General features: G+C 49.1%; 1 protein-coding gene across 1 annotated transcript in view; it reads left to right on the plus strand.

Annotated features, from left to right (window-relative positions):
* Positions 1-19,395, plus strand: part of GALNS (galactosamine (N-acetyl)-6-sulfatase) — a 242,258-nt gene that overhangs the window by 180,514 nt on the left and 42,349 nt on the right. The window contains exon 12 of the mRNA XM_085639221.1: positions 9,691-9,812. Within this exon, the coding sequence (XP_085495347.1) occupies positions 9,691-9,812 (122 nt within the window). The remainder of the gene's footprint in view (positions 1-9,690; positions 9,813-19,395) is intronic.

A 19,395-nucleotide genomic window follows, 5' to 3' on the forward strand; every position in this document is an offset into this window, starting at 1 on the left:
GAGTGCTTGCCGGCGGCTGAGCATCTCTGGGGCGCCTGGATCGGGGCCCGACTGCGGAGCTGACGATGGCTGGGAAAGGAGGCCCGAAGAAAGGGGACCGTACTCTGCCGGACATGCTTGGCAGGGCCCAGCACTTGCGGGACAGGACACAGCCCTCGCCGGGGCCCTCCCGGGCTCCGGCGGATGTGACTGGAGGGGAGCCACCCGTCACGAGGGCCTTCATGGAGGAACTGTTTAGCTCCCTCAGGGAGGACTTCCAGACACTGAAGCGGGAGGTGGCCAGCGAGGTCCGAGAAGTGCGCAGAGAGGTGGAGGGCCTAGGTGAGCGTGTGGAGGCGGTGGAGACGGAGGGCCAACAGCGAGCGGAGGAGATAGTCCACCTCCAGCAGGACGTTCTTCGCCTCCGGGAACAGTGTGTGGAGCTCCAGGCCCACTCTGAGGACCTCGAGAACAGATCTCGGAGGAACAACATCCGAGTGCGTGGCGTGCCGACTGCGGATGAGGGGTCCGATCTGGGGGGCTATCTGCGGGCCCTGTTCCGAGAAATCCTGGGGGAGGCCGCGGACTTTCCCATCAGCATCGACAGGGCGCATAGGGTTGGCCGCCAGCGCCAGCCATCGGCACCCCCACCGGACATTCTGGCCTTCCTGCCCGACTTTCCACTAAAGGAGCGTATCATGGCTGAAGCCCGCAGGAAACAGCCCCTGACCTTTCGGGATCGGCCGGTGGCGCTGTACCAGGACCTCTCTGCCATCACTCTACAGAAACGCAGGTCCTTTAGGATTGCCACTGACTTTTTGCGCGAGCATGAGACGCCGTACTCTTGGGGTCACCCCTTCCGCTTGATTTTTCGGTGGAACGGGGTATTGCATCAGCTACGCTCCTTGCAAGACATTTGTGGTGTCCTGGGGCTCACGGCAGCGGAGGAAGAGGGAGCTACGCCGTCGTGGAGGTCCTCGGAGGGACGGAATCGGCGGAGGTCATCGAGGCGGCGCTCAGCGACCAGTGCAGGGCGCCCGGACTCCCCTACCATTAGGGCGGACATGGCAGACGCCCTGAGGGCGGCGGCCGGGGACTCGATCGGCTCCTCTAGCGTGGCCTTGACGGCCTAACATACACTCCGGGGGGAGATGTCTTTAGCTTCTTAACATGCTTGGCACGGGGCGGGGGGGTTGGGGGGAAGCGGGCGGAGGTGAGTGGCTGGACGTCCACTTTGCTATTTTCTACGGACTTGCCCGTTTTGGGGCTTGACTGAGACTATGGGGTGTTTGAGTTTGGGGATGGCTAGTTGCCAAGGTTGTGTTTTGGGTGGGGGAGGGGGTTGTTTTGGGGTTGGGAAGGTCCCGTCCGATGTTGTCTTTGCCCGCTTTGTCTTGGCTTGTCCCGCGCTGCGGCCCCGCGCGCCCCACCCGCTGATTCCCTACCCATTGCATGGCGCTCCCGATCCCTGCGAGGAATGCCGGGCCTAAAGGTAGTGACCCTTAATGTTCAGGGTCTGAATAACCCGGTGAAGCGCAGGGCGATCCTGTCGTTGCTGGAGGGGACGCAGGCGGACATTTGCCTTTTGCAGGAGACACACTTATTGCCCCGAGACTGCCACAGGATGCGCTCTGCTAAGTTCCCCACCCAGTTCTTTTCCTCGGCAGCGAACAAGACGGCAGGGGTAGCCATTCTCCTAGCGAGCTCCTTTCGGGGGGAGGTGTTGCATAAGTGTGCTGAACAGAAGGGGAGGCTCCTTGCGTATCGCATGAGCCTGGGAGGCATAGCATTTACGGTTGGCTCCGTTTATAGCCCAAACGAGCACCAGGAGCGCTTCCTAGACTCCGCGCTGGTGGATGTCACTGCTTCCCCGGACCGACACGTTATCTTGGGCGGAGACCTCAACATTGTCTTTGACTCTGGGATGGACAGATCGGCGCAGCGCTTCCCGCAGACGGGGGAACTGTCCCAGGCTGGGAAGGCCCGAATTGCGGACATGGACTTGCATGATCTCTGGCGCTCCCTGCACCCCACGGATAGGGACTACTCTTTCTTCTCGCACGCACACCGCACTTACTCACGGCTGGACTACCTCCTGGTGAGTGGACCGATGCGTGCCGCTGCCACGGCGGCGGACATCGGGGTCCTGACCCTGTCTGACCACTCTCCAGTTATCGGCGTTTTCCAGTGGCCGGCGGCCTCCCCCTCTCGGGGGGTGTGGCGCCTCCGGGACACACTTCTACACAAAAAATCGGTGGTGCAACGCATCGGGGAGGTCATACAGGACTATCTCACTCACAATAGCAACACTGACACCTCGCAGGCGACACAGTGGGCGGCATTGAAGGCCGTCCTACGGGGGGAATTCATCTCTATCTCTGCAGCCGAGAATAAGGAGCGACAACTGAAGAGGGATGAGTTGACGGCTCAAGTTCGGGAGCTTGAGCAGGTCCACCGCCGTACGGGAGCGCCGAGGGTCTGGAGGCAGTTGAAGGCAGCGAGGAAGCTCCTCTCGGCTCTGGATCTTGATAGGGCGGAGTACGCCGCCTTACGTTTGAAACATGCCTACTACACTGGGGGGGACAGATGTGGCAAGCTCCTAGCACACCGGCTCCGGGTCGCGCAACAGCGCAGCGTCGTGAAAGAATTGGTGGGCGCGGACGGGGGGGTTGTCTCCGGGGACGCGGAAGTAGCGGAGTCTTTCCGCGGCTTCTACGAGGCGCTGTATGCTGAGGAGCCCTCCCCGCCACGGGAGACCGATAGCTATTTGGAGTCGGTGACCCTCCCGGTACTGGACCCGGCTCAGGCTGACCACCTGGAGCGGGACATCCATGTGGAGGAAGTGATTTCAGCTATTGCGCGGCTGAAACATGGCAAGGCCCCGGGCCCGGACGGGTTCACGTCGCTATTCTACAAGACTTTTTGCACGGCCGTGGCCCCTGTCCTTACGCGGCTGTTTAACTCTTTCTCCGCACCGGGAGCCATCCCTCCGGATCTCCTGAGGGCGACGGTCGCGGTAATCCCGAAGCCTGGGAAGGACCGGGCCCTTTGCGGCTCATACCGGCCCATCTCTCTCCTAAATGTCGACCTCAAGTTGTACACGGGGATTCTCGCAGCCAGGCTGGGTCCACACCTCCCCGACCTGGTGGAGGCGGACCAGGCTGGTTTTGTGCCCGGTAGACAGACGGTTGACAACACCAAGAGGGTGACACATGTTCTGGAGAAGGCCTCAAGGATCTCGGGGGAGCGGATGTTGTTGTCCGTTGATGCAGAGAAGGCCTTCGACAGAGTTCACTGGCCGTATCTTGAGCGGGTCCTTAAGAAACTGGGAATCGGCGATAAGTTCCGCACCATGGTATTTAATTGCTATAAGCATCCTTCAGCGTCGGTGCGGGTAAACGGGTGTAGCTCTGGTAGCTTTGCCATCGAGCGCGGCACGCGGCAGGGCTGCCCTCTCTCGCCGCTCCTGTTTGCCCTCTACATGGAGCCGTTTGCTCAGAGGATTCGTGACAATCCGGATGCTGTCGGGGTCCGGATGGGCCAGTACGTCCACACCGTCAGTCTCTATGCGGACGATGTCCTGCTGACTTTGGACGACCCTAGGAGGTCGCTGCCTACTTGCCTCCGAGAGTTGGACGCCTTCGCGGGGGTGGCCGGCTTCAAAATGAATATGAGCAAGTCGATGGCACTGGACGTGTCCCTGGCTGCGGAAACCAGGAGGGATCTTCAACGGCTCTTCCCCATGCAGTGGTCCTCGTCCACGGTGCCGTATCTGGGGATTCTGCTGGCGCCTACACTGTCGGAGATGGTTACGGCCAATTATGCCTCCCTCAGCAGGAAGATCAAGGACGAGCTTGGCCGCTGGAACAAGGGCCTGCTGTCCTGGCTGGGGCGAATCGCGGCGGTCAAAATGACGGTGCTGCCCCAGATACTATATCTTTTCCGGGCCCTTCCACTCCAACCCCCGGTGGGCTGGATACGACAAATGCAGGCTGACATCTCCCGCTTTGTCTGGCAGGGCCGCAGGCCACGCATGAAGAGGGTCCTCTCCACGCTTGCTCCGGAAGCGGGGGGTCTCGGCATTCCGGACCTCCGTAAGTACTTTCAGGCGGCACAGCTCCGCTATCTGGTGGAGTGGAGCAGGTGGGAGTCCGACAAACATTGGCTCTTCCAAGACCAGGCAGTGGCGGGCCGCACCTTACAAGAGGTTCCATTCCTGCGCCGCGCGCACCGCCCCGCTAATCTTTACGCTTCCTTTGTTACGCGGGTCCCCCTGCGTGTGTGGGACGCGGTCTGTGAGGCCCGGGGCCTTACCACCTTCCCTTCGCCGCTCACGCCCATTGCGGGCAACCCGGACTTCTCCCCTGGGATGGAGCCGGGGGTTTTCTCCCACTGGGTGCAGGCGGGCTGCAGGGCACTCTTCCAGATCTATGGCCCGGAAGGAGTGGTTCCTTTTCAGCAACTCCGCCAGGAGTTCGGCCTGACGGAGCTGGACAGATTGCGCTACATGCAAGTTCGGCATTGGGCCCTCCAGCCTCAGGTGCGTGCCGCCGCTGCCCGTCCAATTACACCGTATGAGCGGTGGTTGGCTACTCGGACCTCCGACGCTAAACTGATCACTGATCTGTACAAACACCTACAACCCCCGCCGTTTCACTACTACAATCCGGGGAGGGAGCGTTGGCACAGGGAATTGGGTAGGACACTCAGCCACAAGGAATGGGACAAAATTGCGTATCGGGCGCGGCACTCTGCATACCACACGGGCCTTACGGAAACCTTCACTAAAGTGTCCACATACTGGTACTACACCCCGGAGAGACTGTATGAAATGCATAGACACACTGACAAGGGGTGCTGGCGGAGCTGCGGGCAGGAAGGTACCCTTACACACATCCTATGGGATTGCCCAGTGCTGACCGCCTACTGGAAGGAAGTTCTGGACGAGGTGGATGAGCACTTTGGCATAGAGCTGCCGCGCCTCCCGGCGTATGTCCTGCTGGGCCTCCCCAATGACCTAATGTACCCACTGAAGTCCCGCAGGGGTAGGCAGATTGCGATAGCGCTGGGGTCTGCGGTTCAGAACATTCTGATCCACTGGCGCACATCCACCGCCCCCTCCATCACCGGTTGGTTGCACAGACTCTGGCATGTGCTGGGGATGGAGAAGCTGTCGCTTACGGTTGCGGGGGAGATAGACCAATTTGAGGAGCTATGGCAACCCTTTCTAGCGCTGCTGTCCACTGAATTCCGGGAGCTCACCTGCCCGAGGTATCTTAGGCTTCTCAGGCTGCGGCCGCCGGTGACCCCGGCGGACTAGCTTACATGTGAGATGGGGACCCCCGGCGGGGGGGGGGGGGGCTGTGCGGGGCTTCCTGGTTAGGGCTACTTTGCTGCGGGACCATAGGACGGGGGGAGGGGGGAGTGTTGTTGTTTTTGTACTGGGAGGATGGGGGATGGGAGGGGGGGGGACTGTGTTCTGTTGAGGGGTTGATTGGGGGGGGTTTTATTGCTCTGCTTTTGGGTGTCGGATACGCGCGTGGGATTCCACAGCTTGTAATTCTAGCGTTCATTTACTGTGTTCTTCCCTCTGAGCCAACGCTTCACCTATTGCCAACCCTCTGGAGATGCATCCCTTCTTCTTTGACTGTACTCCACGTATCCTGCCTCCTGTCCCCCTCCCCCATGGTTTGTTTTGTCTCAATAAAAACGTTTTAAACATAAAAGCTAAATAGAGAGTACGCCCCATAACGCCACTTAAGCGAGGTAACATATGCTAGACGTCTACACACTGAGAAAAATAAATAAGTAAGCCCCTTGCAACAGTAATAAAACAGTCTGGAAAAGGTACAGGCAGACACTGATGTATGAAACATGTTACCTTTTTGGTCAGAACATTTCAAGCCCCAGCTCTTACAAATGTTAAATAGTTTGCCCAACAAGAGGAACGCAAGTGAGGCCATGTACCATCGCAGCAGAAAACACAGGCTCTCCACATCCCCCAAGCTGTCAACATCCGGTCAGTATCCCACCCAAGTACAGTCACAGCCGGGTGTACAGGCTGCACAGGCGAGGCTTAAGCCTGCTGTTAGTGATGTGGTATGTAGGAGGGTGGAATGTGTTTGGCTTGGCTGGTGGGTGACAGTAGCGGGTCAGATTGTCATGTTTTCTGGCCATGTATTTGGGGAATGGGCAATTTTGGCACTGGTCCTTATGGGGGGCGCCTGGCGACAGAAGGGACTTTATTTGAGTGTCTCTGCGTCTGGGTTTTGTGTGGGGTCTGATGGTAGAAGGACTGAATGGAATTCCATGACCATGGGGTCTGATGGTACGGTTATGGAAAATATGGATATTTCTTTGGTTTTATTTGTGATAGCCTGAGGAAACGTAGGGGCAGTGCTCCAAGAGAAAAAAAGGACATTGTAATGGGCTCTCTTTTTTTGGTCTTCGCCTTCTGAAGAAAAGAAATATGCACTCTGTCAATGCCGCAAGCTAGACCAGCGACAGAAGTTACAGGTGTTTGTAAACAAATTTTATTCGTCAAAGACACATCCAGCGAAGCTCTGTGACCCAGAGACTTCAACCATATCAAAAGACAACATACCAGCTTTGACATTTTTCTCATGAAGTATCGTATACAGACTACAAAAGAGACATGCAGTCCCCTCCCTTAAAAAAACATAACACCACCCCCCACCCCACTCCCCCACACATCGCACTGTCCATCCAGTCAAGTTACAGGTGTTTGACATTAAAAAAAAAGTCACAGAACCACTAAATGTATATCTCGCTCTGCACAAGAAGCATTTTGTGTACTTGTAAATTCAAAAAAGGAATTTGTCCATAAGCAAAATGTGCTGTATGTAGGCAATATGCTCTGACATCAATGGGTACCAGGAAAGCCCAGTGCCAAGATTATTCTGACAGCAGCAGGCACCATTACCATACCCATGAGGATCATGGGAGCCAATTCTTACCACTGTTTTTTGTATATTGGGCCAGGGGGAAATCGTGGAAGTGGTATCTGTGCTCATAATCGCCCTCCATGCTCGCTTTCCCTGGGTGCAAATTCCAATTGTGAATGTGGACCTACAGGCTCAGGATATATGCAGCACATTTGCATGGGAACATTTTGGCCCTTGCAAATGTATGTCCGAAATGTTGTTAATGAGTCTGTTATATGCATAAATTATGTACTTGTAACTGCAACATGTATGTGCTGGAGGGGTGTTCCCAGGGGAATCTCTACATGTCTATGGACATGCGATACAAATTAGATGAAAACCTGCAAAGAAGTAACATGGATGCTACGGACGTAACGTCTGGCATGCATTTCCTATGCTTATCTGAGCCCCTACCGCGACGTACTCCCAATGAAATACACATTAATCTTATAGAAGACGCAGTACATCTTTCTCAACTGGTTTTGAGATGTGTGTGTATGACGTTGCTGAATGTATATAAAATCATTTATTTCGAAGGAGATATTGGTTACAAAAATAAGTTCGTAATTAGGACAATTTCAAACTCCATTCGCATAGAGGGTATGTAAATGCGTGCACAGCTACGCTGGGCAAAGGAAACCTTACATAAATTGCCTATGTGAATAAAATGATGTTCGGGGCACAGCGCAGTTGGTGGCATGGTGTTATTGTTAACAGGATCAGGAATTATTGCTTTTATTTCATTAGGCAGACTTTGAGCAGAATTGCAGCGAGGAGCTTGTCAGACTCGGTGTGTGCTTTTTGGTGTTGGTGAACGGATTGCCAACTATTCACACTGCCCCCGGGCACACTCGTCCACTGCGCACACAAGTGTGTAACTTTAGTCTGAAGGCCCATTCAAACCTTGGCTTCTCTGCAAATGCCGCCACCACGACTCAGCAGCGCCAGGATTGGCTGAGGGCAGGGATACACCCTGCCCATTAGGAGACCGGAGGCTGCGCATGAAGCAACCCTCGGTCTCTTAAGGGGAAGGCGAGTGTGCATGTTCGGGCTGATCGTAAAAATTATCAGCCCAAAAACAAACATGCGCACTATTGCGCTGTCACTCAACCCGGAGAGTGCTGCTGCAGCCCTACCCCCTTCAGCGTCCGTGTTCTACTTCGGACGCTAATTCCAATCAGGGGTCCTGATTGCTGCAATTAGCGTCAGGAGTAGAACGATTAGGGGGGCAACGCCCCCAATGGACGCACCGCCACTGTGCACTAGGAGCACGATGAGACGGTTTACTGAAATAATAGACAAAAGGCACAGTGCATCTTATTGTAGAAGAACTTCAGCCGGTCCTAAATTACCATGTAACTAAGATTACCTCTTTGCTAGGAATTAATGCCACTACTGGTATTCTGCATTACCACAAGTGATATTTTGTTCCTACTAATGCTAACAATAACCTCATTTTTGCTTTACAGCAGCTAGGATGGCAGTATATTTATGGTGCAAACACAAGCAGATGATGGACGGAACGCTGAAACTTTTCAGACACTCACCCCCAGTCATAGATCTGGGTTGTATCCATCATCATCCTTTAGCTCACTTCGCCACCCCAGTTCAGACCCAGCCATATGCCAATCAGTCTGACCCTGTGCCTCATGGGAACAGTCCAGCCTGAACTGGCAAGCCAGGTCTTCCCTGGACCGGAAACAAGCATCCTAGGACCGGTTTCAGGGTAACACCCCTCATCCGCCTGGCTAGCTTGAATCCAGTGTTTGCAGTATATTTACGGTTGACCTTAATATTTTACCCCAGCTGTTAAAAATATCTCTAGCCTGAAATAAGTTGGAATGGGAACGGAAGCAGCAGCAACAGGCAGCCTGTGGTAAAAAGAACTCTTCCTTTATCTGATGGCTTGGGGCCTGATTTAGATTTCGACGGACGTGTTACTCTGTTACAACTGTGATGGATATCCTGTCTGCCGAAATATAAATCGCATTATATTCTATGGGATTTATAGTTCAGCAGATTGAATATCAGTCACCGTTGTGACAGAGTAATCTGTCTCCAGAGTCTTAAATGCACTAGAACATGGCCTCTGGTTCCTGTTTTGACCCTAATTAAGTTTTTTGACACTTTTGACTTGAGTAAGTTCAGCTTAGAGCTAATAATATGTTGACAACTGCTTTTGGATGTTATTACCCTGAGGAATGGGAAAGCCAGTGGTAATCCTTTCTCTACCGGTGGTCATTTTAACACCTTCCATCACACATCAGTATTCGTCAGCTGTTTTTCGCCAGCAGCTGCCATGTTTCACCTCTGGAACAGGCAATATCTTTCTGCTGATGGTAGGTCTCAACTACCATCTTTGGTAAGATTACCACCCTTTTTGGTATGAGGTCCAGACATGCTGCAGAGATCAAGAAAGGAATGTAAAGTCACCTTACTGTGTGGCATGATGAGTTCCTCTGGCCTCACCCATGAGCTCTGGACTACTTCACTGGAGCCTACTGTTTATTTTGAATATTGGTAGAGTTTATGGGTTCAGACGAGGAAGAAAGAAAAAGATCATGAGTGGATAAAGCTATGTCAAGGCTGCTCAGAGTGGTGTTCAGTACTCACCAGTTGAGATAAGATAACACCAATGCAGTGTGGTAAACGCAGATGCTTTATTAGGCTTGGCCATATTTTACATGTACACTTACTTGGTTAATCAATATTTTTTTTTTGCACAGAATAAAAAAAATTCTTCCACTCCACCCACCTTATTTTGCAGGGTATCGATTTCTGTCCAGGGCAGAATATTTTGGGAGTCACAACGCATGATCAGCAGGAGCACACAATGTTACCGCTCCTGTTTCATCTCGGACGGGATCCCGGTGAAAAGTATCCAATAAGGTGAGGCCACTGGTGGGAAGAAGGAAAGCACCCTCCATGTGAAAAAAATGTATTATATTGTACTGTACTGAGCAATATATATTCTGCTTCTTACCCCTGGGCGGGTAGCATGCTACACTGGACGCAACGTGTGGTTGGAACAGAGATGTCTTTAGTTGTGAGACTATGTGGGAAGTGTATTTGTGTCATATGTGAGTGACCAGAGAGGTGCTCTTGTCTTGTGATGTATAAAAAGGCATGAGAGATGATGATCACACAGTTTTATAGTTTAAATAGACTAGTTGCTAAGGTTAACTCTGCAGAGCCCTGATAATTGTGATTTCCAATTTTACAGTGTCTCCCTGAACTTATTGCAGCTGAAACGCATCAACTTGAAGTCATGTGGTGATTGGCAAGGCTGAGAGAGGTAGTTGAGGGTAGACAGTGAATATATGACTAGATGACTTGTGTTAAGGTCATATTGCTCATGATTGGACATAGGCTAAAGAAGATACTTCGACTTGGGACCTGTAGAGAAGGGCTATATTAGAGTCCTCTTCTTCACCGTCTGTGTGTGGTAGATCTCTACATCTATGTGAGTCTGCCCATCCTGAATTTGGTGCATAAATAAGTTAACCTATAGTTTTTCTATGGAGTAAAGTAAGTCTTAGTGTAGGCAGGATTTGGTGGGTTTGTTTTGGCTGACCCAGTTGGTTATTCATTAGGCGGCCTCCACATAAATTCTTTTAGCTACAGTGGGCTATTGCTGTTTAAGTACAAGTGAGAACAAGTGCCCTATTACTGAGTCTTCCCTCCCAGTCTACAGAGTGTTGTGTCATTCCACTACTTGTGTGGTTGGGGATCTTGTGGGCATCCCGGCAACCTTCCATATCTCTTGCTTGGTGTGACTCGGTAGCTTCTGGGGTTACCTACAGAACACCCACACTTTTATTTGTTTCTGGAAAGGTAGGTGCTAGAGTCTAGCTACCTTATCTTAGAAAGCAGATTCACTACTAGATCTTTCCTGTAGTAGGGGTATGGTGATTTATGTAGCTACTCTTGAGCAATGTATCCTAGTTTGAGAGTTCAGTTTGAAACTCAGTTGGAGGTAAGCTGGCAGTTTTCCTTGGATTAGTTTTGTGAAGATGTAAACTGCCTTGAATAGTGATCGCCTGGCTCTGGTTAGCCATTGTAATGCATGCAGGATTGGTGTCATGTGCTCCAGGGTATGTAGACGAAGTAGAAGTCTTGCGGTATCATTCTGAATCTGTATCAGGCGTGCCATGGTGCATGCTGTTAGTCTAATAGACCTTTGAGATTACAAGGGCAAGGATAGCTTTTAGCTTTTGCTGGTAGCCCAGGTAAGAGAACATGCCCCTTAAGGTTTTCATTGTGTTGAAGGAGTTCCTTGTGACTTATTTAAAGTGTGGAGTCAACAATAGCTTTCAGTCCATGGTCACTCCAAGATTCCTCACCTTCCTCGCTGTTCTTGGCAGAGCTTAGTGTTTTGGGCCACGTAGTTGTGGGGTGGTGATTGTGCCATTGTCTGCAGGTCATGATCTCCGTTTTTGTGGCGTTGACTTTGATGTAGCAAGTCATCATCTAACTATATGTAGCGTCATAAAGTCTTAATGTGTAACAGTCCTTGAGGTTCTCCATTTTTAGAATTATTTTTGTGTCATCTACATAGTTTAAGCATGTAATATTAAAGCAATTGATTGGGTCCTACACGAGTGGCAGGTAGAATTCCATTAAAAGAGGGGAAATAATAGATTCCCATAGGATAACACTTTGTGGGTTGTGTAGCTGAAGTCTATGATCGCATGAATCCAGGATTTGTCTGTTTTTGAGAAAGGGTCCATTTTAGTTTGGCCCCTTGTATAACTAGACTGTCAAGGCTGGGTAGGAATGTTTGTTGGTGAATCATGTCAAAAGCTGCAGATAAGCTCAGAAGCAGTTGTGTTGCTGCACCCTTTTTGTCTGCCGGAAGTGTTTGTGTGCTCCATATACCAGGGCTGATCAACATTTTCAAAATGAGACAAAAGGAGACAAAATGTAACTTCAGAAGTATAGAAGTGACGTGCTTTTTTTTTTTTGTAACAAGATAATTTTTTATTGTTTTCAAAAGTAGTAAGTATTACAAAAATATCAATGGAAATTCATGCAAACCGCACAGTATGTTTCCAATTGGTATGTTTCAAAGATCATAGCAACAAATAGCTATAGATGTCCAGTAATAAATCAAAGAGGAGAGGAAAAGAAATAAATTGATAAATTCTTTTAAACCACCCCCCCCCCCCCCCGTCACCCCCATATATGCAAGATATCACCCAAATTTCCACATTAAAAGCCAACATAGAGGGTTCACTCCAGGAAAGAATGTATACAGCTGGGTAGTGTACATGTACCAATCGAAACGCAATTTGTAGTGAGTTTTGTTGCCCAATTCTCTATGTGAATTTATAGTAAGGGTGTGCTATAGTTGTGTCCATTCTCAATCTGTTAGTGTCTGGCCCAGAATGTTATGCCATTTGTCTTCTTGTTGGTGTGTAGTGGAGAGGCGTTCTGTAAGAAGCAGCTGGTATAATGAGGAGATAACTCCTTTAGACCCAGTGAGACATTTGATAAGACGCTCCATTGGGTTGGTTGTAACTGCGTCTTTTATTGTTGGCTGGGGTACCCTATGTCTCAATTGAGCGTAGTGAGTCGTTAATGTTCCTTCAAGTGAAAGTCCTTTTTGCGATCAAGCAATGTCTTTACAGTACCCTTAGAATACATACAGCTTAACCTGAGGCATTCACCTCTGCACTAGGCCTCAAATGGGCCAGGGAGTAGCACAGTGTGAATGAAGAATTGAAGTTTACTGGGGTGTGTAGAGATGGGTATGTAGTTATGTGTAAGTTATTGTTAATGATATCCCACACTTGTAGCACTATATTAGTGGAAGTACTGGGGTATACATTTGATGGACTCTACTTCTTAGGTTTCCAAACTAGGATGGGTCTGCTGTCGCTCTGTCCATGTGTGGCCAGGCCTTTTCAGATTCATGCGCTCCATCATAGTGGGACGTGCATTTGAGTTGCTACATAATACGTATAAATACATGGCAAAGCTTGACCACCTCTCTCTCGAGATCTACAAAGTATTTTATAGGCCACTTGAGCCCTCCCAGTTCACCAGATATATTTAAAAAAGGCAGTCATTAACCCTGTGAAAAAAGTTTTTAAGAGCAAAATGGGCAGGACCTGAAACAGTTAGAGGAACCGTGGTAAAAATTACATTTTTAGTGCGTTGATGCGTCCTAACCAGGATACTAGGAGGGACTCACAGCATCGAAGCTCTTCTTGTATCTCAGCAAATAAGGGGAAAATGATATCCCAAAAGGTCATAGACTAACCTACCTGAAGAGGAGGTATTCTGTGCTGTCAATAGCGTGTTAGGCGGGAGTGTGAGGTTGAGTATTTCAGATTTGGTTGTATTCATTTTTCATAGGCTAGTAAGTTGTCCTGTAATTTAGGGAGTGTTGTTTCTAGTCAACAGGGATTCATCTGCCAATAACATTAGTTTATGTTCTTCTTTCATGAAAGAGAGGCCAGTTATCTCATTGTCTTCCCTTATATGGGATATGAAGGGCTTAATAAGGGCGAAAATTAAAGGGACAGAGGGTACACCTGGTGTGTGCCCCAGGCTAAGTATATGGGCTCAGATGGGGTTCTGTTAACTAGGATGTGTTATATTGGGTATTATGAGCCTGCCAGGACCATGGAGCAAAATGTTTTGCCCATATCTTCTCTCCAATACCCTTGACAGGAAGACCCAGTCCACCAAGTCGATAGCTTTCTCTGTGTCGAGTGATACAAGATTTGCGGGAATCTTTATTTTTTGCTTTCTTGACCAGGTAGACCACCCTCTTTATATTGTAATGAGTTTGTCGGCCCGCAATAAAGTGTGATTGATCCTGGCATACAGGCATAATTGATTCCAGGTGTGTAGCGAAGATTTTTGTATAGATCTTAACATTGATATTTAGGAGCGCTGTGGGCCTGTATGAGGCGCATCTGGTGGGGTCCTTACCCTGTTTATAAATAAGGGAGCTTGTCACCTCATTCATGGATGGTGTGATTGTTCTGGTTGACATGAAGGAGTTGTAAAGGCGCTCCAAAAAGATGGCCTCTGAGATGTTAACTGTTTATAGAAGTTGCCCGTAAACCCAGCGAGTCCTGAGGCTTTGTTTATTTTCAGGGATTTGATCACTAATTTTATCACATCTGCTTTAATAGGGTCCTCCAGCTTCATATATTGCTGGGGTGTGATGCTCAGTCTCCACAAAACCTAGAGTCTTGTCATTTACTATCTTGGTCCGTCTCCCCCCACATAGAGGCAGGAGTAAAAAGAATGAAAAGCATCTTTATCTTCTCTGGGCACTTTAGTGCTGTCTTCTAGGAGGATGTCCCCAATAAAGGGCCTTTCCGCTTTGCTCTGAGGAGACTAGCCAAGTACGGCCCTACCTTGTTTCCTTGAACAAAGTGTACGTGTTTTAGTTTCAAAAGTGAGAGCTCAGCTCTATTAGTGTCCAGGGTCCTGAATTGTCCCTGTGAGATCCTGTATTCTTCCTCTTTTTTTTTCCTTCATGACAACTTCTAGCTCTTCTCTATGCTGCCAGCTTAGCTTTTTGGGAAAGGCCATCTTGCTGATGCATACATCCCGTATAACTGCCTTGATGGCATCCCACTGGGCTCCCTTGTAATTTGTTTTCTTGAAAGTGTTCAGTCATATGGGTCTTTAGTTCAGAACAGGCCCACGGAGCAAAGACAAATTGAAAGTCCATCTCCTGAACCGCTAAGAGATTTCCCCCTATTCAAGGCAGTGTGCATCGTGGCATGATATGAGACAACAATTACCCCAATATCTGAGTGGGGGACCAGCTGCACGAGAGGGGAGGAAATCAAAATATAGTCTATCCTTGAAAATGTTCTGTGAATGTATATCCCTTCTTCTTGTCATGGAGTTTTCTTCAAATGTCATGGAGTCCCAGCTCTTTTTTTTGTCTCTTTGTGAATCCCCTCGTGTGTTGGATTGCACCCCCTGTTCTGCCCATCAGTAGATTCCACACAACATTGAAATGCCCCAGGAGTATAATGTCCCCCTCTGTAAAACCTGACAAGACGTCTAGCATTTTGTCGATCTTGTCTAGCGTTTGGGGGATAGATGGATGTGCAAGTGAGAAGTTTCCCTTTTAGGGTTCTTTATCTTTTTTTTTATATTCAGTTTTATAAAGGGTGACTTGTTATGCAACAACAGGGCTATCCCATTATGTTTTGATCAGCTAGATAAATAAAACCCCCGGGGCCAGCGTTTGTGTTTACGTTTTGATTCCTCAGTAATTTTTTTATAGAGTTTTCCTGAAAGATTCCCTGAAAGTTAAAATGGCGTATTCCCCTCACCCCACACATTTATATATTTTACATTGTTAGGGTTGTTGGGTCCCTTGGCATTCTAAGAAACTATCTTAATCATAGGGGCGTTGGTGTGACGTCTCGTTCCCCCCAAGCACTTCCTTCTGTGTCCTCTATCACTGTACCTCTATGGTTACATGGAAGTTGCATTGCAGTACTACCGCTTGTGTAGTTCAAAAGCAAAGCATCTCCCCATGTCCCTCCTGTAGGAAGCAATCATTGCGGTTGCAGTTGTCGTATTGGAACAAGTGATAAGTCAGACAGTGGAGTGTCTGGCCATAGTGGTGGTTGATATATCTGCTCCTCGGAGTCTGTTCGTTCCTCTGTTGCGATTTCGGACTTGCGTCTGTTGCCTCTCTTACTGTGGGATTTAGGAAGTTGCCACAATGAAACACAGAGCTGTGAGGCTGGGGGTGGCTCTCACAGAGATGGGGTTTGGTCTCCAGTATTCACTCCTAGCACGTGGGCAGCCGGCTCCAGCTCCGAGAAGTAGTGGGAGTGATTCCTGTGTTCAAAGGCAATGCTAAAGTGTAAAAGCCATCTGTAGCATATTTTATGCTTTCTCAGCTGATCTGTTACTGAACAAAACTGTTGGCGACAATGGAGTGGTAGCCAGGAAGATGTCTTGGAATATTATGCAGCTGTACACGTTGAACTCAATGGAGTCTTTAGTCATGGCTACTTTCAGGGCCAGTGCTTTGCATTGGTATTCATTGAACTTAGCCAGTATGTCTCACTGCCTGCTTTTTTCCACTGGGTGCCACGGCCTATGCAGTGTACTTGGTCAATCTGGATTGTGGATGGATCCATTCCCAGAATTGGTGCAAACAGGGAATGGATGTACTTTACTGTATCAGGCTCTTCAGTTCACTCTCTGGTGCCCCTAATGCACAGGTTTTTAGTTCTGGTTGTGTTTTCCAGGTCGTCAGTCTTCCTTGCTATTGCGTTGTTTTGCACAGGAAGGAAGGTACATTTGTCCATTAGGGTGGAACTTTGGGTCTGCAGGGCTTCCGGTTGGGTTTCCTTCTCCACCGCACTAGTGCCTGTGGAGTCTACATTGGATCGAAGCGCAGCAATCTTTTCTCCCAGATCTGTCAGACCCCAACTGCAAGATCTCATTGGAAATATCCTCCTTGAAGTCTGTTCGCAGTTCAGTTCGAAACAATTGCAAGGTGGATATCTTATCCGTCTTCATAAAAGTTATTTCAGACAGCTTTTCTTACACTTGATACCCCACATGGGCCTTGGAGGTCACCACTTTTGTAGTCTGGGCAGAAGAGAAGTCTTATCTTCTTCTGGGTGTGTTTCTTGGGTGGCATGGGCTGTGCAAAATGCATATAGGGATGGAGGGGAGCTTCAGCAAGTGAATATTTCGCACAACCAGGTCTTGTGTGACCAGACAGGCCTCCAAACCGGCTGGATTAGGAACAGCTCCAGCAGTATCTGAGCAGGATTCAAGATCAACCAGCCAGCCAGAGCATATTTCAGTCGATGGGTTGTTTTACAGAGCCCACTCCTGGTGATCAATGGTCTTCCCATGCCGCTGCCAGGCCCACCAGGTCATTGGGCCACTGCCATGAGGTTTCAGATGTGTTCATGATTGGTCTCCCCAAGTGCTGATGCTACAAAAAGACAATGGTCCCCTCGGAGGACGTATAAGCCTAGACATCCTTGACTAATCAGATAAGGATATCAAGTGCTCTGAGAAAATACAGTCACATTTATTTTCTGTATAGTCATCTCATTAGTATGAGAAGACATTGCATTATAAGAAAGGTGCTGCAACAAAACGGTGCAGTGAAAGTGAATATGGACACGGGGGAAAATGTCCCTAGTGCCATATACAAGCATATGTATAACACTAGGGGCTGACACAAATTTAACAACATCACTCCGAATAGGAGTGAAGTATGTACATTATCATAATTAGTATCAGTCCACTGCATTTGTCACGTTTCGACCCTACAAAAACAGTTTTGAAGAGGGTGATCATCTCAACCAAAATGTGGTTGCGCCCAGTATTTAGCGATAAATCAGTGTGAGTTTTGGTTGTAATATGGGTCCTCCAGAATCAAGACACTTTGAAGTTGAATCCAGTTGGATTAGTTAACGCAATCGGCAAGGAGCTGATATTGGGCACAGTCAAAGGATCGGTTGCGGGCAGCCTTAACATATGGGAGCCACAGCCCAGTGATGGGCTGTCTACACCCTTTTATAGTTCCCCGCCGCAGCACTGCACTGTGGTGCCGATCGGGTCTTGCATCTGCGCCGATCAAGGATATGATAAAGTCTCCAGGTTCGGCAGCCCCAGGGAGACAGTGCACAGTTCCTTGCCAGTTGAGGGGAAGCAGCAAGTACTACAATGCTGGTATCCGGCGTCTTCGTCAACGAATTCCCCACTCACTGGAGGGCAGTTGTTGCTGTCTGCCCCACCTACCGGCTGGTGTCAGGGGCCCCAGAGGCCAGAGTTGTGGTAAGGTGCCCCCCTACTTCTTCTCCTCTCCTGGGCGGCGCCATGTTGAAACACAAATGGATGCAGCTGAGTACGTATCTTCCGGGGTGCCTCCAGGGCCCCCACTGGTCCTGACTGGGTGTTGGGGAGAGTCTCAGGACTGCATCTCTGTTTTGAAGCTGGCCCACTGACCAGCACCGGCCCTTGTGTTTAGCTCCTGCTGGTCCTCTCAGTGGAGCGATTTTTACAGAGCCGCCATCTTGGTCCATACTCCGACTCGGCCCCCCGGATGTGCTTTAAGAGGATGGAGTACTGGCCCTCGTGCACCCCCCATCCAGAACTTAATCTTGGTTGTTGGATACAGTGGGGTGCTGGAACTATGCACCTTTGAAACATCACAGCAGGTCATGATGCAGACCAGCACCATTTGAGCTCTCGCAGTTTAGGGTTTGCTCTTTTGTAGTTCCATGGGCCTTTAACCAGTTTTAGTGTTTTTATGTAACACACATTTAAGGGGAGCTCAGATGTACAATGATACGTGCAGCTAGTCTTCAACAGAGTGTCCTATTTTGAGAGTTCTGTTTGAAACTCCGCTGTAGCTAAAGTGACGCTTTTCCTTGGGTAGTTCTTTGAAGATGGAAACTGTCTTGATCATAGATCGCCTGGCTATCGGTAGCCAGTATAGGGCTTGCAGGATTGACGTCATTTGCTCCCGATGATGTAGCTGAAGTAGTAGTCTTGTAGCATAATTCTGTGTCCATGTAAGCAGGATATTTCCTCTTTTGGGTTGGGTAGAACCAATGCATTGGTGGAATTTCTGAAGTTCTTTTTTTTTTTGGGAAGAAACACATTCACTTAGTGAAACAGGTATAGTTGGTACTATATGTTTAAAAATCTTGGATGATCCATATTCTGAAGTTGGTTTTATGTCGCTTTGGAAGCCCAGGGATTTTGTTCTGTTGACAAGGCGAGGAGTGAAGTCACCAGCATTCATTACAGACACTTTGCATCCTCAAACAGTGTTGTATTCTGAGATAGGAGGGAGGGAGTGGGAAACTGGGTCAAATGCAAACAGAGCAGTAATGAAAATAAATACCCTAAAAGACCAAATAGCAGAGGGTAAAAGAAACATTCTGGCACACCTGTGGCTTAGACTTTAAATTCACAATAGATGTGATTGGTTCCCTGAAGACCTCCGTCCATTAGTGTAATGACCTCCGGTTGCAGCACTTGCGCTCTCCAGGCGCTGTATAATGTGATGCCCATAGGAGGGTATCTTCCAGCTGATGTCTCCATGCAGCACCTGCTCACAATCTCCCTTTGTTAGCTGTGATCTTTCATTGTTATTTTCCTCTCCTCTTACTCCCACCGCCTTCTTTGTTTCCGATGCATCTACGGGCTGCTTCCACTTCTCTTGATCCAGTATTGTTTAGCCATTCTTCTCCCTCACTTCACCCGGATCTCTTATCTTCAGTCCCTGTCCCGCATTGATATTTCCACCTCTAGTGAATTTGGATGTTCATTGATGGTGACTGCTCACATTCTAAAATGGGTGCCCACCCACTGCTTGGTGTTTAGGTGGTGATTAAAGCTAGCCTTTCCCTTTGGTACCTCTTCTGGGTGCATTTAGGATTTTCCACACATATTCAATTAGTTCATGTTTTTATTCTGCTAAAGAACGTAGGTATTCTGAAGT

This window comes from Triturus cristatus, chromosome 12, assembly GCF_964204655.1.
Source record: "Triturus cristatus chromosome 12, aTriCri1.1, whole genome shotgun sequence".
NCBI classification, from domain to species: Eukaryota; Metazoa; Chordata; class Amphibia; order Caudata; family Salamandridae; genus Triturus; species Triturus cristatus.